Source organism: Carcharhinus amblyrhynchos, chromosome 19 (assembly GCF_965287045.1).
Source record: "Carcharhinus amblyrhynchos chromosome 19, sCarAmb.v2.hapA, whole genome shotgun sequence".
Taxonomy (NCBI): Eukaryota; Metazoa; Chordata; class Chondrichthyes; order Carcharhiniformes; family Carcharhinidae; genus Carcharhinus; species Carcharhinus amblyrhynchos.
Window position 1 is genome coordinate 27,289,942 of NC_137342.1, and position 23,924 is coordinate 27,313,865.

Genomic DNA, 23,924 nt, shown 5'->3' on the forward strand with positions numbered 1-23,924 from the left:
CTGCCGTCCATAGCAGATCTGGCCAACATGTGACTCCACAGCCACAACAATGTGGCTGATTCTCAAATGCCCTCTGGAATGTAGGGCAGTTAGGGATGGACAATAAATTCTGGGCGACCCTCACATCCTGTAAAATGAACAAACTAAACAAAAATCAAGTAACTATCGAATACCCTCTGAAATCATAGAAGAATCATTGACTCCCTAGAATGCAGAATGAGGCCCTTTGGCCCATTGAGTCTGCACTGATCACAATCTCACCCAGGCCTTATCCCCGTAACCCCACATGTTTACCCTGCTAATTTCCCTGACACTAAGGGATAAGTTAGCATGTCCAATTAACCTAACCGCATACCTTTGGACTGTGGGACAAACCAAAGCACTCGGAGGAAACCCACACAGACGTGGAGAGAACTTGCAAACTCCACACAGTCACCCAAGGCTGGAATTGAACCTGGTTCCTGGTGCTGTGTTAATAGACTCTGCTCTGCCTGACTTTAATAGTTTAGTTCAGAGAATTCTATAATCTAACCATCCTCAGTGAAAATAATCTTTTTTTCTAACCTTTCCTTCCTCCCCTTTAATTCTCATTGTGATTATCTTAATGTTGTTACTCCTCCCTCCCCCATGAATGCCACACCAACCAGTGGAAACAATCCATCACTATCCTCCTCCTTGACCTGATGGCTTGTATCTTGGAATTTTTAATTAAAATGGACAGTTTGCCTGGATCAACTTTGGTAATCCATAGTCTTGGAAATTTCAATCAGGTCACACTAAAGCCTCCTTCATAAACAGTTTCCCTTTAATTTTAAAGGAGATTTGAGGAATAAGAAATATGTGGATTTTAGGTGATTATTGATATTGCAAGTTTATTGATTTTTCAAAATTTCTGCAGTAACTTCTTTACATTAGACAACACTTGGATGGTAACCTTCATTTATCATTTAAAAATTACGTAATTGAGTGCCTTTGTTATGACTTTCTAATATGTTTGGAATTAGATGGCTAAAAGAGATGCATTAAATAAAGGATGTAGTACCCTTATCCAACGTGACCTTAATGTTAGTGTACTTAAGATAGAGATAGATACTTGCTTGATTGGTAAGGGGATCAAAGGTTACAGGGAAAAAGCAGGAGAATAGGGTTGAGAAACACATCAGCCACGATCGAACAGCAGAGCAGATTCAATGGTCGAATGACCTAATTCTGCTGCTATACCTTATGGACCTCAGACTGCCTGACATAGATTTCCATAATAACTGTTAGGGGATGCAGTTACATACACAAAAAAACTTCCACATTGTATTTAAGATGGTTACACATAACCATACCTGCAAAAATCTGGCTACTCCTGAGCTCAAGATGCCAAAACAAAATCAGGTGTGCTCTCCACAGATGCTTTGCGTGAAAGTACAGTAGCACTGTCGCTCACAAGCTTGGTGTCTTTGCTGATTGATGTGTTATTGTGTGTGTGTTTTAATTTGTTAATAGTGGGGTATTTTCTGTTTTGTGATTTACACTGTGACTTTCTGCTCTAGGTGGATGCTCACATTAACTCTGCCGGCAGCCAGCAAAAAATGCATGAACTCATCTTGTTTGTCTCTTTTTTTTGTGTTCCCTTCCTTTTTTCTTCTTGCTACTTTGCCCGTTGTTAATAGGATGAGCCTATATGCACAACGAGTCGTGCCTGTGCCGTGGCGTCAGCTCGTCTCTTCATTTTACTGCAAGTTTTGATGTGGTGCGGAGGGTCAGTTACTTTCACTGGATTTTGTTCTTTAGTTTCCTTCTTAGGTGTGATATTAACATGAACTTAACATCCTGCCAATGATTGTGGTCCAGAGCAAGCTTACTGTAGTCTGATAGTTGCAAAGCAAACTTTTACAACTAAGTTTGTCTTTCTGTTCTAAAATGGATTCCGTTTTTAGACATGTTAAATCTTGACTTCTTTACGGCTGGAATCTTACCACTGTTCACGCCAGACGGATTTTCCCATCCCACTGCAGTGAACGTAAATTTGGCTGAGCGCCTACCTCGCTGCAGCGGGAGCATGGTATGAACGGCAGGTAAGAGCGTTCCAGAGTTTACATATCGTGGCTGGGATTTTCCGGCTGCATTTGCTCCAAAACCAGACAATCCCACCCGAGGTCAACAGACCTTTCCATGTTCCGCCCCTTGGCCACTACGATTCCTGTGGCGGGCGTATTGGGAAAATTTGTCCCCATGTGTTATTTAATAATGCATTTGAATTTATTTTCATAGGCAAAAATTATGTTCGATGGGTTCAGCTCCAGAGATAAAAATTAAATATGAATATAGCGCATAAAGAGTCATATTATTTCTATTTCATTAAAGGGAAATTATTTTAAAAATAGCTTGATGTAAAACAAACTTTGTACCACAAATATCGCACTTTAATTTCCTATAAGATATCTGTAGGTGTTTTTGCTTTAAGTTGATATGTTTGTTATAATGTAGATGTTAATGGAAATGTAGTTCCCCATTGCTAGATGAATGTGGTGGATGAGTGGGCCTATGGGTTCTCCACAGCCCTGCTCCAGATACTTACAGGACCTGTAATTCTGTCCTGTTTCAGTACTGATCAACTAAGCTCATCAAGTGAATGAGTAATTATTTTTTCCAATTAGAATAGTAAAATCTCTTCATTATATACTTGCTATAATTGGGGTCGTCTTCCTGTGGAAAAGCAAAAAAAAATCCAGGAAGACCCCAGTTTGCTTCAGACATACCTGAACCATGAAGTTAGTTTGGTGGGGTGGGTCGGGGGGTGGGAGGTTAAAATTCCGATGCTTCTGCACATCACAAAATTGTGAGATCTTGTGATATCTGCTTCTGGCATGTGACAGGAACAGATACATTGCAAACCTATAGCCCTTTATTGCCTGGTCATAATTGTTCATATTCAGAATTGTTACGAGCAGACAAAACAAATTGGCAACGTTGGTTTGAATTTCCAACATTATAGTTTTTTTTAAAGTTACCTGATTTTGATTATAGTAATCTCTATCTTACTGAACACACTATTGGACAATGTTAGAACAAATGGAATGAATTGATTTTATTTAAGACTAGGCAGCACTTTATCACATTTTATTTAAGTGGGAAGTGAAGCACAGTCTTGTGTAACTGCTGTTCAGGCAGGTAGGTAGTTTTTGTCTTACACGTAAGGAATGCCATTTAGCTCATCTTCAGTCATCCACCCAGAACGGCGCATCTCATTGTCTCTGAAGTGATTCGGGGTTTCAGCTTCCTAACTATATCTGCAGCCGTCAATCATTCTTTCAAAGATTGTAAGAAATAGGAACAGGAGTAGACCATTTGGCCCTTCAAGTGTGCTCTGCAAATCATGAAGATCATGGTTGATTATGTAAGAAGTCTCACAACACCAGGTTAAAGTCCAACAGATTTATTTGATCGTAAACACCACTAGCTTTCGGTACTCTGTTCCTTCGCCAGGTTAGTGGAGAGTTCTGATCAGAAACAGGGCATATAAAGGCACACACAGTTTACAGAATACTGATTAGAATGCGAGTCTTTACTGCTGATCTGCTATTCAAGTCTGAAAGGACAATTACCTTTAAGGCTTGAATAGCAGATTAGCTGTAAAGACTCGCACTCTAATCAGTATTCTGTAAACTGTGTGTGTGCCTTTATATGCCCTGTTTCTGATCAGAACTCTCCACTCACCTGATGAAGGAGCAGCACTCTGAAAGCGAGTGGTGTTTACTATCAAATAAACCTGTTGGACTTCAACCTGGTGTTGTGAGACTTCTTACTGTGTTTACCCCAGTCCAACACCGGCATCTCCACATTATGGTTGATATCGGCTATTACTTCACTTTCTTGCCTGCCCCCCATAGCTTTAGCTCCGTTGAGGATCGGAAATCTGTCCGAGTCAATCTTGAATCAATAGCCCAGCCACCAGTGCTGTCTGGGGAACAATACTGACCCTCTGAGAAAAGAATTTTCTCTTCATCTCACTCCCAAATGGGAGATTCCTTATTTTTTATACTGTGCCACCAAGTTCCAGATTCCCTATGAGAGCACACACCCTCTCAGCATCTATTCTGTAAAGCTCCCCCGCCCCCCACCTCAGGATCTCGTATGTTTTAATAAGATTACCTCCCATTCTTCTATTCAAGTATAGGCCCAACCTGCTCAGTCTTTCCTCCTGAAGTATCTGAGGAATTAGTGCTTTCTCTGAACTGCTTCCAATGCAAGTATATCCCTCTTAAGGAGAACAAAACTGTGCACAGTGCCCCAGGTGTGGTCTCACTGGTTCCCTGTACAGTTGTAAGACTTCCCTACTTCCTTTGAGTGAAGAGCTGTCTGATATCCATTACACATTGTTTGCTTGAATCCCACCCTTGTTTCTTGGCATCCAGAACTGAAATTAGTATTCATGTGGTGGTCTGACCAATGCACTATACAGCCTGATCACTGTTTCCTCTGACTGATAGTCTACTGTTTTTGACTATGTAGCTTAATCATCTGTTCTCTTGCTTGACCTGCTGCTTTGTATTGTTTCGACAGGCCTAGCTTTGGGTCTGAGGGTCTCTTTCCATTTCTGGAATCTGTGCCTTATCACATCCAATCTTAGAGATCATGGGACTAAAATTGATTTCAGTTGTCATGCTATGGCTGATTAAGGGTAACCTACAGCCCCAGACTGAATAGCGCATTCTAATTTGCGAAGCTCCATGACCAAACATTCAGTTCTGCTTGACCTAAGACTCTGTTTACTTATGAACAAAATGTTGTGGTCTTATGGGTCCCATTACACATTGCAGAACACTCCTGCTCTTTATAAAGCAACCTACCATCAACTTCCCAGATAAATTCCCAGGGACACTAAAATCAGATGGAGTGTGAATTGCCTGATAAATCTGTTGCCATGCATTTCCTGCCCAGCAGACTTGGTTAAAATTATATCCGCTATCTTATCCTTAATATCTAAAACCACAAATTATAATTGTTGAATGAACAGAGTCTGAAATCAGTCAGCATTTAATTGTTCTCTGGTTAGGGAATTTTGAAGATTGGAAGAACTGAAGGTCTAATCCTGACGTGTGGCAGGATTGTTAATGTGGAGTTGGTGAAGGGGATGCTTGTGAAGCAGTGACGTGATGGGTTAGCAACAAACTACTTTTGATGAACTTGTTCTGCTAGTCCTCCTTCATCACTAAGCTTCTGTCCAACAAGCCTTGTTGGCCGCACAGATCCCTACAGCCACTTTTGCACTTCCTGCTCCCTTACAACCTCGCTAGAATATCCAGATTGCGCAAGCTTCCTGAAGCTATTGAATTTGGGAGAAACCTCTTCCTCCAACTTACACCATGTCACAAACTGTGCTTCTTTCCGACTAGACTCGCCAATCCACCAAGTTTCAGGTAAGTTCCTCCTGAAAGTTTCCTCCAGACAACCAACCTGATCAAAACCTTATCCAAAATGACACATCCAACATTGCCTGCACAGAAAGAGTGGGAGGCATATCAGTGTCACTTTAAGACTCCATCTGTGTTGTAACTGCCATGTGAGCTGAGTAGAAATCTGTCCCAGTTACAGAGTTGCTTTGGAAGAAATCAAAAAGAAGTGGTTATTTCTGATGTGATAACTGTCTGCGTGTTCCAAGCATTTTCTTTTTAAGTTTCAGATTTGTAACATCCACACTTCTTGATCTTATCTGTAAAAGGTTCTTTTTGATTCTAAGATCTGGGTCAAGGGTAGTATGCAGGATGTCATCAAGCAGAGATGGTGTGTAGGATAGTGTTTAAGGCATGGGTCAAACCCCATCTGGAATAATGTGTCCTTCTGAACATCAGTTCACAGGAAGGTTGTATTGCTGTTGACAGGCAGCAAAGTAAGTTGTAAAACATGTCAGCAAAGGGAATTTGCCCAATTCCATGTATTAATCAAAAGTTATGATCTGCTCTCTTTCAGAACATCTTTAATATTAGAGTATTGCTGAAACATGCATATTTCGAGACTTTTTGTCTTGCAATTGTCGGGAAAATTGCAAGAAATATCAACATCAGGGAAACAATAATTTTGTACTGTATGAGAAGAGGGTGATGATTATTTAGTTTTGGAACCTGATGACTAGATGTGCTGCCATGGAGAATGCACCAGTTAATGGTGACTGACAGTTAACAGCCAAGTATTGTTTGGAATTTAAACCAGGCAGCTTATTTTGTTTACTGAAGCAAGTGATAGCCAATTGCTGGTTCCTTCCACCAGACAATGCCTTGATCAATCATCTAGTTTAATTTTCAAACAATGTTTGGCAGTTAACTGTCAATCACTGTCAACTGGTGCATTCTCCATGCCAATGTCTCTACCAATCAGAGTCCATTTGGCAACTGATCAACACCATCTTCTTATACAGAATAAAGTTGTTGTTCTCCTGACATTGGTATTCTTATGATTGTTCTGATGAGTGAAAGACAGAAAAGTTGGCTGAATTTTTTTCACCAATATTCAAGTTCCATATTAGCAAAAGACAATTTGGGCAGGATGTTTCTCCCTCTGTGCGGCATGATGTGGTGGTCAGATCTTATTGTCTTGCCATTGTCAATGGGGTTTCCCATTGAACATATCCCAGGAGCCCTGCTGGAATGAACAGTGGCAAAATTTGGTGTATTTCTCTAATAATGTTAAAATGGGGATCAAGATTGCTGTTTTGAAGACTTCCATATATTTTTAGTTTGAGAGTTTATTCTGGTAGAAAATGCTCAGAGAATTTCTGGCACATGGATGCTGGTTTTAAAGAGAATGGCTCACCTCTGTTTTATATTATTACCTGCAAGACAAAATAGTTTGATCAGTTTCTCAAAATATGCACTTTGACGATTGTGGGAAGGAGTTGGAGCTGTTGGCTTTTAAGGACTGTCTCAATATTGAACATTGGTGACACAATTGAGCTTCTTCTAGCATGAAGACCTCGAGATAACTGGTCGTCTTTATTTGGTGTGCTTCATCCGGCTGTCTCCCTGTGTCACAGAAATGGGAAGTTCCGGAGGTTTATCCCCCAAAAAAAATTGTGGTGATGAAGCAGACGTGCCTTGTGGCCATGCTGAGTTGCTCTGTAGAGAGGACAAATTTCAAGTTTCTCGGTGCATGGTTGAAAGGAAGAAAAGCTCAATTAAAATTAGACTTTAATGTTTTGTGCGAGTGATGCTTCAGTTTAAGCTGTGTGCCTCTCGAATTAAAGAAAACTGGCCTTTCTTTTCACAGCTTTTGTAAAATTCATAAACCATGATCACAAAAAACGTGTTTTTATCCTGGACCTTTAACCTCTTGGATTTTGCAAAACAAGTTAGAATCGATGAATGAATTTTGGAATGCATTCTGTAAGCAGCCTTGGCATTTGGTCTATTCAAATACTACTTTCGTTTTTGGCACCTCGAGTTGGCTGGCTGATTGAATCTCATAATGCAATTAGGAATCTAGGATTTGAGCTTTATTGTCAAATTTGGAACTGTGATACTAAGAAGTTTTAAGAGGGATTCAGGGCTGGTGGGAGGGTATAATATATTCACACATTGGAAAGTTCCAAAGTGTAGAACATTGTCAATAATTTGCAGAAATACTGTGTGTCACCCGTTCCAGAGTGAGACTCTCAAATGTTCTAAAAACATATACTGATAAAACCAGCACAAACAATGTGATTTTCAAAAAAAAATGTGGATAAATGCTGCCTGAGCTTAAGAGGTCAATGGCGTCACTTTTGCAGAACCTAACATGGTGACTAACTTTGTCTCTTTCTCCCTTGACAACAGGAGGATGATTCTGAGTGTGGCAGCGGCTCTCGTCTGAGCCCATCCTTATGGTCAATGATAGGGATTCAGCTTGTTCTGCTGTGGCTGCTGAGTAGCGCCAGACCTTATCCATCATGACTGCAGAGAACGGACATCCATCTCTCCGCTTTCTAGACCCACCACACTGTAGCCCTGGATTAAACTAGGGAAACTCTTGTCCCCAGGCAGTAGAAGACTGACCATATCCATATCCTGGTGTATCACTGTGTGAAAGATTCATTGTTGACTCTCCATACGAAGAATGGTTAAGGTGCTCCATTGACAAGTTTTTTTAAGAAAAAGTTAAGTCATACAATGGTAGCAATTGGATTGTCAGTACTGAAACCTGCCAGGCAACCTATGGGAACGCTAATGCATTTATACAAAGAAACAATTCACAAAAAAAAAGTCCTAGATTTGCTTATCATCAGGTTCATATTTTGTTTAGCTTACTTGAATCAAGATAAAGGGTATTCTTTGTTCACGGCTTACATTGGCTGACTGTAGCTAATTTGAACAACACTTGTATGGGCTAGTAACATACAGGCACCACCAGCTGTCCTTTTGGTATAAGACCAGAAAGCTTAAACATTACCATGTTGGATACCAACCAGTAATTGCAACCTTTATAAAAGGTTTTGACACACCAAAGTCCACTGATTATTCTGTGGCTTATGCTACTATATTATTGTTAGCTATTCTGTTACCAAAGGATGCCTGTTCCCCTCCCCTTCCCCCTCATTAAGCCATAATTCTATGCCTGATGCCCTTCATGTTTGCTGAAGCAAATGCATAATGATTGTTGTATCCCACACAAGAAATAGTGCTAAGGCTTGTGAATGAAAAAGCTGTCATTGTGGCGATTGAGTTTTGGACACTGATGCTTTTTTGCATGAAGATGCTGCTACTATTTTCTCTTTTTTAGTTTTACTGTAGGAGTGTAGTTGATGTGCAAGAGCGACTGAGTGAGCCAAATGTTGTTAATGTGAAATTTCAATAATATGGTGTAATATAACTGTTTCACTTATAACAACTCAATATTGTCAAACATACCTCTCTCAAAAGTGCAGTCAGCAGGCTGAAAGGAAGGGAATGTTACATGACTAGCATTTCAAGATTTGAATTTTATATTTTAAGCAGTTGGGATTGAGCCCAGAGCTCCTGTTCTTACCATAGCACAATCTACTGCTGTGCAATTTCTCTCCTATATGAGTAATAGGACTTAATTGAATTACAAAAAAAAAAGTCCTGAAGTATTTGAAATGGACAAAGTAAATTTGAATTCAGTACCAAACAGGCAAAGTTAATGTTTGGTGGACAATTGATTCTATAGGGGAAAAATATATTATGAGCCTAATAACTGATTAAAGGCATGTAATTTGAGATTTCATACCATAGCTAAATAGGAGTTTTATTTATTAAACACGTGCAGTGATACTGGACAATGTACCCAAGGCATTATATGTCAACAAAGCAAAAAAGGGTGCATTTAAGTTAAATAGTACTTTGTGGTTAATAGACAACAATTTTCACATTATATGTATATTTCAGCCTGTCTTAGTGCACAGCATTTGTTTCTTTTATTTCATTTTTAAGAAAATCATCCTCTGGACTTGGTTATAAATGGACATAGTTCCAAAGTATTTAACCTAAATTAGAATCCACAGCTCTGTCGACATCTGCCGTCTGGAGCTAAAGAGAGGGGAAATTTTTCAGAAAAATATTAGACTGACAAAAAAAATTTAATCTGCATCAGTAAAAAAAAAACAATCAAGGTGGCAGCAAATCATTGCAACATTTTGGCTGTCTGAGCCATCACTTTTCATTCAGAAACGGAGTTCACCATAATGAGTTTGCATGATCAGTTCAGTATTTCAAAATCTGTGAGTAATCTGATGTTAATGTATGTGGAAACAGTATTTAAAATCTTTTGGATAAGATGAGGATAGTTTTGTTGTTATGGCTGACCAGTGCCTTTTTTGGGCAAGAGTTTCGACTGAAAGTCTGTCAGTCATGGTACCAAATTCAGTGGATTCTACAGCTTTTGTAACAGTGACCTTTTTGCCAGCAGTTTTTCAATTATTAATGTTCATTGATGCGATGTCAGATTAGCCAGCAATTTTGTTCATCTCATTAAAATAAAATGGGGCCAGGGCCAGGAGAAGTTGTCCATTGCACTATTAAACATGCAGTGCTTGCAACCTGTCACGGAAAATTACACACACGATTTGGGGTTTGCCAAAGTGATAAGGTAGTGTGTGATCGATGCACTGTCTCAGAATTACTCTGCCCTCATGAGAGTGAGTCTAGGTTCAAGAACTTATCATTAATTGAAACACATGGCAATTACGTTACCAATGTTTGGCAGTAAATAAAACACTGCAGGTTCATCAGCCGACTGCAGATGCTATTCTACGTGTAACCTGACCTAGGCATCCCAAAGGCCAGACCACTTGTAGATTAACATGCATAGCTCATGTCTGTCCAGGCAGTATTATCCTCCGTTTACATATCTACTTGATGCCGTCACTGACAGATGCAGAATACACCAGCAAGCCACCAGTATGTCATTAAACAGCAAGTACAAATATTTAAAAAGAACCCTCACTTTTTAATATTTGTTTCTCCTCCTTTCAATCTCCTCATAGCATGTATCATTATCTGACAGATACTGCTGAAGGCTTCTTTGCTCTGACGATACAACTTTGCAACCACCATCAACAGGCACACACAAGCAACCTAGGTTAATCCGCTCTCCCATTTTTTTCTGCCACGGTGCAGTTAAGCCTTGCCTCCACCTGCTCTCCCTCAGTGTGCACTCTTCCTGAATATTTAGTGCAAGTATACCTTACTGAAATTATTGATACTAATGGAAGATCATAGCTAGCATACTCTGATTTAAATGCTGCCATAGCATGGATAACTGCCTGTGTATGCCAGCCAACTTGCTGTCAAAAGGGATTTGCAAATGAACTATAAGGAGAGAACACATGGGTGAAGTTATGAGCGTTAACGTCACAGTATCTAGCTATGACATTTAAGAGTAAGCTTTCTATATAGAAAATTGTGGTCATCAATGAACTTCCCTTCTGTTTGTTAGTACTGGTGCCACGTTTCTGTGATAATGTCACGACAATTTCAAGAATTTGAAAATAAATAATGCAGATTTATCTTGTTACTTTAGATTTTTTTTCCATATTACCATATCATTTTAAGGTTGGTTTATTTGTAAATATGAGGAAACTTCACCCAAATTGTTAAAAACCTGTGGGGGGAAATATAATCAGATTTCTGTGCTTTATCTGTTCAATAAGTTGCATTGTGTTACTGTAAATCGTGTACATTCTACCATCCTGAACACTGAGCCAATTTGGGTTTAAGATTCTGGGAAACCGACGTTGATAAGATTGAAAAATTGACCTGAGTACGTTTTTGCAGGAAGTATTTTGCCACCATCCAGTGCGGACAACCTAAGCTCATGAATTCTTATGCACATGTTTATTGCCAAATTAACACTTCTGTGAATTCACAGAAATGAACAAAAAGATAATGTAAAGAATTAACACTGTTCATTGCCAACCTGAAGATACATGGATTTTCGAAAGGAATTCATCTGTTTCAGGGCTAAGTTTTGCTCATCTCATATAGAAAATTTATTTGGTACATTTCAGAAAGGAGTAGAAAGTTAAAAATCCAGGCTGTTTTTCTTTCCCTTTAACACACACAATTTGTTAACTGTGTAGAACTCCACAACTCGTTGGCTGAGGTTGGGTTGTTGATTTATTATGTGCAAATATTAGATTGTATTTAGATCCCTTTTCAGAAAGATATCAGAAGTTTGGTTTTTGCCTTTGTCATATTACTTCTTTGAAATAGGTTTGAAGTGATGGTTTGATAGATACATGTTCTACAAGTCTTATTTTTGGTAACTATGTTCCTGCAAAGTTAATTGAACCCAGCCGTGACTCTGACGTTAAGAATCTGAATCAATGTGTGCTAAAGATGCTTCTTCAGAGACATTGTAATGGCTATCATGATTGATGTAATCCTCTGAACTCCAATCAGAATGTATGTACAGATCAATTCAGATATTGGGTAGTCAATCTGTGAAGACAAAAGGGTCACTCAATACAGATGTAAAGCATTTAAAGTGAGCTGGATGTCACAATTCTGACTGGCTATAAATGACTCAAATTCATTGGAATAATTATTTTCTTATTCACGGAAAAATACTGAGAATATGCAGTCTTCGTGTTGTGACTCTTCAATTTCCTATTTGTCATCATAAATTTTAGACGTGTTTCACAATGCCTTAATCTGCTGCCTGGTTGGAGGAACAATATTAATAACTGTAGATTTTTTTTAAATACAGTGATTAGGAAGGGCTTTGAATTACACCATGTGGTATCTTACCAATGTGTAAGATTCTTTAGTGTTGGGACCGTATGCAGGTCCCAACACCGGTAGCAACCTTGCGTGATCTTCCCAGAGACAACCAATATTGCTTCCAGGACTCCTGTCCAGTCAGGTGGGTTCCACAAACTGGCAGGCCAATTGGAATGTCTGAATCCATGGACAGTTGTTGGCCCCACCACAGCCAGTACACATGAAGGATCAGGCAGGCAGTGGGCATGGCCAGTACACGTGGGGGATCAGGCAGGGGGGTGGGTACGGCCAGTACACATGGGGGATCAGGCAGGGGGGTGGGTACGGCCAGTACACGTGAAGGATCAGGCAGGAGGTGAGCACGGCCAGTACACGTGGAGGATCAGGCAGGGGGTGAGCACGGCCAGTACACGTGGGGGATCAGGCAGGGGGGTGAGCACGGCCAGTACACGTGAAGGATCAGGCAGGGGGGTGAGCACGGCCAGTACACGTGAAGGATCAGGCAGGAGGTGAGCACGGCCAGTACACGTGGGGGATCAGGCAGGAGGTGAGCACGGCCAGTACACGTGGGGGATCAGGCAGGAGGTGAGCACGGCCAGTACACGTGGGGGATCAGGCAGGGGGGTGGGCACAGCCAGTATACGTGGAGGATCAGGCAGGCGTCTCAAGGTGTCCTCTGTAGATTTCAGATAATGGTTAAGATAAGTTTGGCTGCAGACCCAGACCATCACTGGTTAACTGAAACGCTTCCACATCCTGATTGATTTGCAGAAGCAGCCATGAACTCCTGGCACCCTTGGTTCCAGAGTTAGAATTGAATAGTTAAAGGAGACATAACTAGCCCCCTTCCTGCTGCCAGGAGGCTGCCTTCAACTATCTGCTGGACTTTGGCTTCAGTGGTCTGTGCTCCAAAAAATAGTCCTGATGTCATCAATCTGCCCCAATGTGGACAATTATTTGCAATTAATTTGTTGCCCACCATTGCCAAGTTGACCCTGCCTCCTATAAGATCACTCAGAGATGGAAATTTCCAGAAATTCCCTGACCTTCTAACTTCGACTACTTCCATGCGATTGATCTAATCCTACCCACCATCTTCACCTGCCACACTCATCAAAGAGAAACAAAAATGCAGCACCTATTCAAACCGCTCACGCTCCACCTTTTGATGGCCCTGGAGAACCAATGACACTTCCAATGTTAGAAAACAGTTTACAGGATAGTTGATTCTTTTCAAACCTTGGAAATTTAAAGGTGGACTATTACCCTACCTACATGCAGCTTAAACTTCAGTTAAGCTGCAACAGATGCAAAGCCACGAGCGTGTAAGGCAACCTCCTTGAGGTGATCCCATGCCCAATGGCAAACCTTAAATTATATGTTTTTATTAAACCCTGGTGCTGCTCAAATAAATGTACAGTTTAATATGAAAATGAATCAAGGTAGTTTGAAGCCAGTTGGGCTGCCGCCTGCCATGGGAATCAGAGCAGGTGGGTCACAGACCATGTAAAGGTCTGTTGACCTTGGATGAGATTTTCTGGCTTTGGGGCGAGCGCAGCCATAAAGTCCCATCCTGTTGTGTCACTGAGGACAGTAAAGAAGGTCAAGTTTTTTGCCCACTTGGAATACTTCTTTTCCTGTTAATCCATTCAGTTTATCATAATAATTTTCTTTTTAAAGTTTGCTTGTGATAGATAACGCGATCTAAAAGATTTTGGCATGGGATTTTTTTTTACTCCACTTCGCTGTGCAGCTTTCAAATTTCAGTGTGTTGTCAGAATGCGCACTCTTCTGCAATAACTGTTTGCCTCTGGAGCTGTTTAATATCTGCCAATTTAGCTAGTTAGGTAGTGACTCTTTCTTCCAAGTAATGTCGGGCCCATTTCCTGAACAGGAAACAGTTAAGACTGCCATTTGGTTGTCAGATGTTAGATCTTACTAAATCAGGTTTATCTATCTTGTATTTGACTTTAATGTATTGTTAAGAGCACAGCTGATCCTAAATGGCTCTGGGTATTCCAAAACCCTGCTCTCAACTGTAAGATTGCTGTTCAGTGTAATCTGGGGAAAGATGTGAAGACCATTGAAGAATGTTCCAGGTTCTGTTGTAATGATTTTAAACAAATTAAATTAAACAGTAAAACACACAATAAGGAAGTCAATTAAAAATATGGTTAACTACGTTAATTGCTATTCACATAATCTTTAAACTTATCCAGTTACAAATCACTCAATTTTCCTAAACACAGAGTTAAAGTTACCCAAAAAGCAGGTTTTAAAACTATAAGCAAAATCCAGCAGTTGTTACCACATTGGGCACCTATATTACTTGTGGTTGCTTCCAATTTGGAATAGAGACAGTGGGTTCTATACAACAGGCTTTCTTCAAATAGAACTTGTTGGGAGTAAACACAGTTTCCTGCTGTGTAGGCTGCATCTAAAAATAATTCCCTGCATTGGGTGATTTTACTCATTAGTGTCTCTCTTTTAGTGTCTTCCTTTATCTGAACAAACTACTCAGAAGTTGCTCTTAATTACCTTTATCACGTGAGCTCATCTTTTCAAATGTAGATATGAAATCCACCCCCGTCTCCCATTGTTACCAAACTTGCCTTGGGTAAACAGTTGTTCCCAGTGATGCTGTGCTAATCAGCATATCAAAGCCATAGTAATGTCAACTCAGACAACCTGTCTCTTTTTCCAATCATGTAAGAACCTTGTTTTCCTTTTAAACCGACAGCCACCAGAACACATTCCCAACCAATGGATTTCTTATCACTATGTTCTAACGATAGCTATAATAATTTAGACTGTTGCATTTTATTCAAAATTATATACAGCAGGCAATAAATTGGCTGAAGACCTGGGTTGAAAAGTCGCAGATGGAATTTAACCCAGGCAAATGTGAGGTGATGCGAATGCAAAGGCCTATTGCAGAAGGAAAGTTTACAGTAAATGGTAGAGCCTTAGAAATATTAGCATACATAGGGATCTAGGCGTGCTGATCCACAGTTTCCTGAAGGTTGCAACTCAGGTGGATAAGGTGGTGGAGAAGACATGTGGCATGCTGGCCTTCATTGGTTGGAGTATTGAGTATAGGAATTGGAAAATCATGTTGCAGCTGTATCAGACTTTGGTTAGGCCACATTTGGAGTGTCGTGTACAGTTCTGGTCGCCACAATACCGGAAGTATGTTCATGCATTGTAAAGGGTGCAGAAGAGATTTACTAGCATGTTGCTTGATTTGGAGGATATGGACTATGAAGAAAGGTTGAACAAACTTAGATTGTTTTCATTGGAAGATGAGAGGGGACCTGATAGAAGTCTACGTGGTTATGACAGGCTTGGATAGAGTGGATAGTCAGAGTCTTTTTCTCAGGGTCAAAGGGTCAATTACTCGGGGCCATTGGTTAAGAGTGAGAGGAGGAAAGTTTAAAAGAGATGTAAGGGGCTAATTTTTTCACACAGAGGGTGAGGAATGCTTGGAATGTGATGTCGGAGGTGGTGAAAGCAAATTCTATAACATCATTCAAGAGGCATCCGTTTAGATACATGAATAGGCAGGGAATAGAGGGAAATGGACCACATAGAGGCAAAAAATTGTTAGATTCGAGAGGCATCTGTGTCGGCACAGATGTGGTGGGCCGAAGGGCCTGTTCCTGCGCTGTACTATTCTTTGTCCCTGTAAAATGGATTTTTGAAGCACCTATGTATAATTTCAATGCTATCATTTTGTTCTTTTATTTGTACTGGATTAAGAATATCAGAATTTGATTCTGTTTTCACTGATTTGGTTGCTAATGTTTCAGGTGATTTAATTGGATTCTGTCCCTTTCTCTCTGCTGATGGTAAGAACATTTGGTTTTACTCTTGCCAATGCTCTATTTGGCTTCTAATATTTTTATTCTGCTTTTTCATATGAATCCACATTTTGAAACATTGAAACCACAAGCAGGCCATTTGGCCCTTCCAGCCTGCTCCACCATTCACTATGATCATGGCTGACTATCAAGTTCAATATCCTGATCCCCCTTCCCCTCCCCTCTCAATATCTCTTGATCCCTTTAACTACAAGAGCTATATCTAATTTCTTCCTAAAATCTCACAAAATTTTGGCCTCAACTACATTCTGTGATAGTGAATTCCACAAATTCACTACCCTCTGGGTGAAGACATTTCTCCTCTCCTCAATTCAAAGAGATTTACCCCTTATCCTCAAACTATAACCCCTAGTTCAGGACTCCCCCACCATTGGGAACATTCTTTCTAAATCTGTCCTGTCTAACCCTGTTAGAAATTTTATAAGCTTCTCTGAGATCACCTCTCACTCTTCTAAATGTCAATGAATTGAGGATCCCAGCCGACTTACTCTCTCTCCATATTTCTCCCAGAACGTCCTGTGAATTAATTCTACCACTTAACATTACTTGAATATTTTTCACTTGTGTCAAATTTAATTGCATTAGATTCACTGAAAACAACAAGAATTTATATTATGATTGATTTCCCTGCAATGGAAACGTTCCCTTCAGGGCATCATGTTCCTCATATTTACTGCAACCTGTTGTAGGAACAGACTTGTCTGTTTATATTCTCTCTGCACTTGAGGCAATATCAAGTGCTGCTTTTACTTTTAAATTAGCTTCATCTGAAAGTTTATTTTCAGGAATGAATTTAATTGCAACTGCAGGCAAACCTGTCTGAGAGCTATGTCTCAAGTGCAGCACATTAATAGTTTTTAGGTAGTCCCTTCATTTTGTTAAAAAGGAATTAAAGGATTAATACTCCTTCAGTTTGTCGAGTGTGATGTGCAATGTTTAGCAATAACTCTTTGAAATAAAATGTATTTTTTTCCCATGCTTGCCCATTCTTTTTTTTTGCATTTGCTTTAATTAGGGCTGTTAAATATCGCCTTAAGTTTTTAATTTGATCCCGACAAATTAGAAATGGCCTTTCAGGATGACCCTTTTCAAACACTGTCATCTCCCAAATTTCTGAACTCTGAACCTTAACCTGCTGCCCTAGCATATCTGTGAGTTTACAGGAAAAATAACTGACAGGAAAGGCCAACTGGTACTTTGAGGGTGTCCAACACAGCCACATTGCAGCTGAGCATCCCGGCCCTCAAAGCTCCAACCCTCCCTGAAGCCAAGTGTCCACCCGGGGAAGGCAATAGGTTATTTTAAAGGGTGGGGGGGGGTGGAGCCATGTAAATGAGCTTCAAGAGAGCATGATGTTCATGAGGAACACCATCGATGTCCCACTTACCCTTTCATACAGTGGCACCAACTGCAGTCAGAACACTTCCAGGTCAATTTTGGAACACTTGCAGTGAATCCACATTCACTGCATGAGCTTGTAGTCTGTTTCAAAGTTTGGTGACCTCCATTGATTAAGAACCTTCTGACATCCAATATAGTTCTGTGCTTCTGACATCCAATATAGTTCTGTGCTCTCCCTTGACTATCGTACGCACGTAGTCCATCCATGTTGACAGATTCAAGTCCCTCATTATTTTACATATCTCAAATAAATGTCCATGACGTCCTTTGAATGCTTCTGCCTTTGAAATACTACCTTTTGCCTATCCAACCCAATGTCTTTCCTCCTATCCCAAAAAACTCTTATTTTTTCTGTTGTGTGGCACCTTGTCAAGATTTTTGAAAACCAAGTACCTTGCTCAGAAGATTCACCCAGGTTCATGAATCGTAATGCTGAGACTATCTAACAACTTCCCTACTGTTGAGCTGGTTTTACAGCGTATCTCTAATATTCCCTTTCAGAAATGTTCCTGTAGCTAAAGTCAAGGAAACTGGCCAGTAAACTTCCAGTTATGAGTTGTTGCCTTTTTGCATATTGACACAACATGAACCTCCCTCTAAACCATGGGAAGAATCCCTAATGGTTATGTTGCAAAAAGAAAGCAAAAGGCACATTTAGCACATAAAGCATTGAAACAAATTGTTATCTCTCCTGATAAGTATATAAAGTACTATAATGTTCTCCTCTGAGTTTTCAAGGAAAGAGGGGTGTAGACTAAGGCCTGGCAGAAGGGATTAGTTAATTTGATGTTCAGCACATCAGGAGTTGAAAGGCCTGCTCCTATGCTGCACTGTTCAATGTTCTTTGTTCAAAGCTGAAATGTCTTAGTTTAAGAGGTTACTCTACATGGCCGTTAGAGTATGGGAATCAACCAGGTTGGCAAACTGCATTACCTCAAGGGACTGCATGGACCCTTGAACCCTTGCCAACTAGAACTGGGTGATGCAGTTTGAGCAATGCCTGAACTGAGCACTCTGCTATTACATGAATTCTAGGAATTTGAACTTGACAGATTTGGCGATAGAACTGAATAGATGTCCTGTTTGTTTGGATTTCCTAATCCTATAATGAGCACTGAATGAATTAATATCCCGCAATGCCTAAAAAAATTAAAGCATTCATGCTATTAAGATTGCAAATTCAGAGGTGTGAATAAGAAAATAAATCAACAATGAACACTTTGCTGATTATTCGTTCAAAGGCTTAATTTAAGACTAATTCGGAGGGGATGAAGAAATAACAGAATTGTTGCATCCACAGCATTGCTAGTTAGTGGACAGATTGATTTTCATACGTTTTCAATGAAACAGCTTCAGTTCTAATTGAGCTGTGAAGTTATGAAGTCCCTGTCCCATGTATAATTTGATGCAACTTTTTTTTAACGCTTAAGCTGGTAGATAAATTGGTGACGAGCATTGCTGCCCTTTTGTGTGTGTTTGTATGAGGTTTATATAGCTTTTTTTCAAAATCATCTAGCCCTGTAGCCTTACTGGGTTGCAAGTTGCAAAGCTGTTTTACAATTTGAATGAAGGGAATTGTGCTGTTGTTGACCATAGTACAGAGTGTCCAGATCCTGCTTTAATGGATTGTTTTATTTATGGTCGCAGATGGTTCAATGTGTGTTTTTTGCAGAAGGTTCTTGTTGCTCTCCGCAGGCTGAGGACCTCTCCCTCTTTCTTGTGCTTTCTGAACGTTTTGTGGAACTTGACAAGCCTGAAAAGAAATTTTGTATAAATTTGTACAATACTGTTAAAAAAAAACAAAGTTTATAATCTTAGAAATGTTGTGTTACTTTATTCTTGTGCGAATATATTCCGAATAAAAAGATTTATCAGTTAAATCATTAAAATGTTTCACCATGCTGAGTTTGTGAAGCGGTGTTCTTGTATGAATGAGCTGTTCTGACAAGCACTTGGCTTGTGTTTGAAACCATCAAGTAGATTCTATTCACTGAGATGAAAATAATGTTACGTCAAAATATTACAAATTCTGCACCCAGAAAAGGGAAAGATTTGTATTTATGTAGCATCTCATTCTCAGACAGCCAACGCACTTCACATACAATACATTATTTTGACGTATAGTCTCGGAGATTGGGGAAACAAGCAACTCTGCATCACATAAAGCCGTGCCAGCATTAATGTACACCTCAACCATCAAAATAGGCAATATGGTTTGGTTTCACATCTCATCTGTGTTAAGACCCAGGCCAGATACTCCAAGGTTTTATAAAGTTAACCTAAACCCTAAGTCTTTACATTTGAATTTGGCATGGGTTAGCATAAGGCGTTTCACTCCAGGTATGAATCAAGTGACCCACTAGGAAGCTTTTTATCAAACAAAGTTTATTTAAGGACACAGTTCAGATATAATAAAAAGAATTAGCATCACTTATACAAATTACAGGATTCAGATATAATACAGTATAAACCTTCACAGCTAGTTATCTATGTTGTTCCAAGTCAACCACCATTCCACAAACATGCACGCCTTTTAGACTTAGCACAAAAAGCAAGTATGCTGACATGATGCTGAGCCTTCAGCTTTTTAACATTTATTGTGAACTGGTCCTTTGAATGTTGGATCAAATCTCTGACGTTTCCCAGTTCCGAAACTTCCAGCATGCCTCTGGAGGGTCTGGCATTTCCTCATCAATGTTATTTTGACTGCAGCATTGTTTGAAAATTAATGAGTTGGCAGATCGGAAAACCTAGGCTAAGGAACCACAAATGACCTCAGGTCAGAAAAAGGGACAAAATGACGACCAAATTTTGGTTTTCATCCAGATCTATATTATCTAATGTAGATTAAACATTGTGGGTGGGATTTTCCTGGATATTGGCAAAGGCTAATAGTGGGTGGGAAAAGCGACATGTAAACAGTTGACTGCAATGGTCACTTTCTCCTCATATAGTCTGGAAATTAGAAAAAAAATCTTCAAGGGACAGCTCCCACTAGGTATGCTGGTGACATGGCTTCTGATTCCCCTATCTCCCAGGAATTTAGAAACTTGAAGATCCAGGGTTCCATTCTTAAAGGCACTCAGCAACAAATGAATTAATACTGGCACTCCATGCTAGTACCCGAGCATGATCCTGATACCACTGACACTACCTGGGCTTTAGCCCTGGTACTACATGGGCGTTCCCTCAGAACAGACCAGCCATTCCCTCAGCCACTACCTCGGCACTGTAGTGCCTGGGCAGTGCCTGGATGGTGCCAGGGGTAATGCCAGGAAAGTGCTCAAGTGGTGCCAGGGTACAGCCTGGGCAAGACTTGTGTACTACCTGGGCATAAGCCTCCCACCCTGAGCATTGCACTCGCCCGAACACCCAAGGCACCTCTGCTCATAAGAAAACCAGTCAGGCTTCACACAGTTCTGCCATCACACCACCATAATGACATGTTAATATATTCAACTGTGCCTCCCAGTGTTCAACGTCATGAAATGCAGCCCGTCACTGACAGGGTGAGGAACAATCATGTCATACTGTCACGGGACTTGAAACGCAATATTTTCTTCTCCTGTTGCCAAACCTGCCTGCACAGTCTGAAAGATGTGCTGATTAGATGCATTGGTCATGCTAAATTCTCCCTCAGTGTCCCAGAACAGGCCCCAGGGTGTGGTGACTAGGGGATTTTCACAGTAGCTCCATTGCATTGTTAATGTAAGTTTATATGTGAATACTAGTAAATAAACTTAAACTTTAAACAAATGGAAGTGGCATATCCCAGCCTATGTGTGGTTTTAGGCTTCCCATGTCACTACAACTATGAGTATGCTAATTAATTACAAATTGGTTACAATGGGCCTGCACCTTTCTGGGAAGAAATTATAGTCATAGGTATTCAAGATGAAGACAGCCTCATGGAACAGATATATTAGAAATTGCATTCTTGTGAAACTGAACTTGCCCAGTAAACACCAAAATATAGTCTCATGGTCTAAAGAATCACTGAGGATCTTTCAGAGGAAACAGGCCAGAAAGAAGAAGCATGTTATTCACAACTGATTCACATAATGGGAGGAATCTTGACAGATAAGGGGAGGTAGGTTTCGATACGTCAGGAAAGTTAAATACCCTAAAAGTGATGTCGGGTCAGAATCCTGATATCTTTCCACCCTGTTCCAAGTTTCATCTGGGTGAGCGTGAAGGCATCTTCTGGCCAATCCTCAGGTAAACCATTTAAATGTTCAAATATGTAAATATGCCCTGATTTAACCAAGAATTCTGGCTTTAACAGACATTGTCAGCAACTCGCCAGGATCATGAAGCAAGTTCACCGTGTGGCGTGGAAAAGGCAGGCTGGGAAGAAACTGAAGAGCTCCAGCCAGGGCCAGGTAAGAGGTTAATTTTCACAATACTCCTTTTCACAGATTTCACCACTTGACAAGTGTCTGCCAATTTCTTAGAAATCATTCCACCAGCATGTCTGGCACTTCATTAACCTTCACATTCACATCCCTGCTGTCAGCTTTCACTGCAGCTTAGGAACATCTTATACAGCTCAGGAGGATGGAAATGATGACTCCAGCAGAATTAGCTGCCTTTTCCTTAACTACATGTCACTGCACAGGTAAGAGATGGACACAGAGCTCCAGCTTGAAGGAGACAAGACCCTAAGCAGAGGATTAGCTCTCTTGACATTGGGTGGCAACTGAAGGAAGACTACATTCTGCACCCTCTGCTTTCCTTCTTCCCTATCTGTTCTATGAATAGTATGCTTAGTTTCTATAGCGCGCTAGAAACAATACTTTTCCCAAGTCATGGTGCCTTGTATTAAAAATCTTTCCTTTGACAGAATTAATCTGTCTTTCGGCACAACTTTGTGGGCTGAAGGGCCTGTATTGTGCTGTAGTTTTTCAATGTTTCTATGTCATCTGCCTGGCCTCTCTGGCCAGGGTACCTGGAGGCAGGATCTGGATGTCATGGTTCAGTTAAAAAGCCTCGGCAAAACCGGCTTAAATTGCCAGTGCGTTCCTGACTTGTTAATCAGTTGAAAATCCCACTGCCTATATCACAGGGCAAAAAGTTTTTAACACTTGCTTTATTTGATAATATTTGATTTATTATTGTCACATGTATTAGTATACAGTGAAAAGTATTGTTTCTTGTGCACTACGCAGACAAAGCATACTGTTCATAAGCACATAGGGGAGAAGGAAAGGAGAGTGTGCAGAATGTTGTGTTACAGTCATAGCTAGGGTGTAGAGAAAGATCAACTTAATACGGGGTAGGTCCATTCAAGTCTGGCAGCAGGGAAGAAGCTGTTCTTGAGTCGATTGGCGCGTGACCTCAGATCTTTGTATCTTTTTTTCTGATGGAAAAAGGTAGAAAAGAGTATGTGGAGGGTACGTGGGGTCCTTGATTATGCTGGCTGCTTTGTCGAGGCAACAGGAAGTGTAGGCGGAGTCAATGGATGGGAGGCTGGTTTACTGACAAGTAAGTGGTCATGTCACCTTCACACTCAGTGAGCTCAAACTCAGCCTTCCACACTTTCTCCATTGAGGGTGAGGAGGCTCTGATCTCTATTATGAAAGATTTGGCTTTACCCCAGCACCAGGGAAATCTGTCCCAGCCCCTCCTGTATGAAAAATTAAATCTGTGACATCTACCTAGTTGGAACCTGCTCCCTCCCTCCATTCATCACTACTTTAGGACCTTTGAGAAAAAAAATGTGCTTTTCCTGATGAAAGGGGGGGAGCAGGATATTAAATTCAATGATCAGGCCTGACCAAGATGAATGGTGGAGCAGGCTCGAAGCGCCAAATGGCCTACTCCAGCTTCTAGTTTCTAGGTTCCCTGCCCCTCATGCAGAACCAATGTAGCATCAACTCCCTCCCTGAACCAAAAACCAACCCTCTGTGTCCTTCTCCCTCCCAACTGTGAACATCATGGGAAAAATAATAACATTCAGTAAGAAGCAAACCTGCCAGACATGCTGTTAAAACGTGAATACTTTTATTCTCCTCCTGTGCTGCTGGTGCATGTGTCTTAAATGGGAAAAATGCAAAATATTCAAACTTTCCCATTGATTTAACAATACGCTCAGTTGTATGCAATGCAACAAAAGATTTGTTCACCAATTGAAAATAGTTGTCTCTGTAACATCATTGAAGTATGGTGGTTGTATTTTCTCATGAGTGGGATATCATCTGACCACAGGTTTGATCTCCTTTAAATCAATTCTCCAGCTGAGATGTTGATGTCGGAATCCAATTCAATGTTTACAAATTGTGTTTTCAGCACTTTGAAGAATGGCACATGTCATGGTGATAATTTACAAACCACACTTAGCAGTGACTATTGATCTTTTTGTGTTAATCACAATAAATGACTGAATGCCATGAGGGGTTGTTTGTTTCCCAACATGGCCATCTCATTTCCCAAGCACTTT

At 40.4% G+C, this 23,924-nt stretch overlaps 1 protein-coding gene and 1 long non-coding RNA gene across 8 annotated transcripts in view; both read left to right on the forward strand.

The window, feature by feature from the left end:
* Nucleotides 1-12,458, forward strand: part of LOC145355386 (voltage-dependent calcium channel subunit alpha-2/delta-1-like) — a 627,920-nt gene extending 615,462 nt beyond the window's left edge. For all 7 annotated transcript variants that reach the window (XM_080207404.1, XM_080207405.1, XM_080207407.1 and 4 more), the window contains one exon: nt 7,800-12,458. In XM_080207404.1, coding sequence (XP_080063530.1) covers nt 7,800-7,916 — 117 coding nt within the window. In that variant the 3' untranslated portion in view covers nt 7,917-12,458. The remainder of the gene's footprint in view (nt 1-7,799) is intronic.
* Nucleotides 12,459-12,543: 85 nt separating this feature from the next.
* LOC145355388 (uncharacterized) lies at nt 12,544-18,164 on the forward strand. The gene is made up of 2 exons (XR_013888975.1): nt 12,544-12,589; nt 12,859-18,164. It is a non-coding gene; the product is annotated as an uncharacterized LOC145355388 (long non-coding RNA).
* The last annotated feature ends 5,760 nt before the right edge of the window (nt 18,165-23,924 follow it).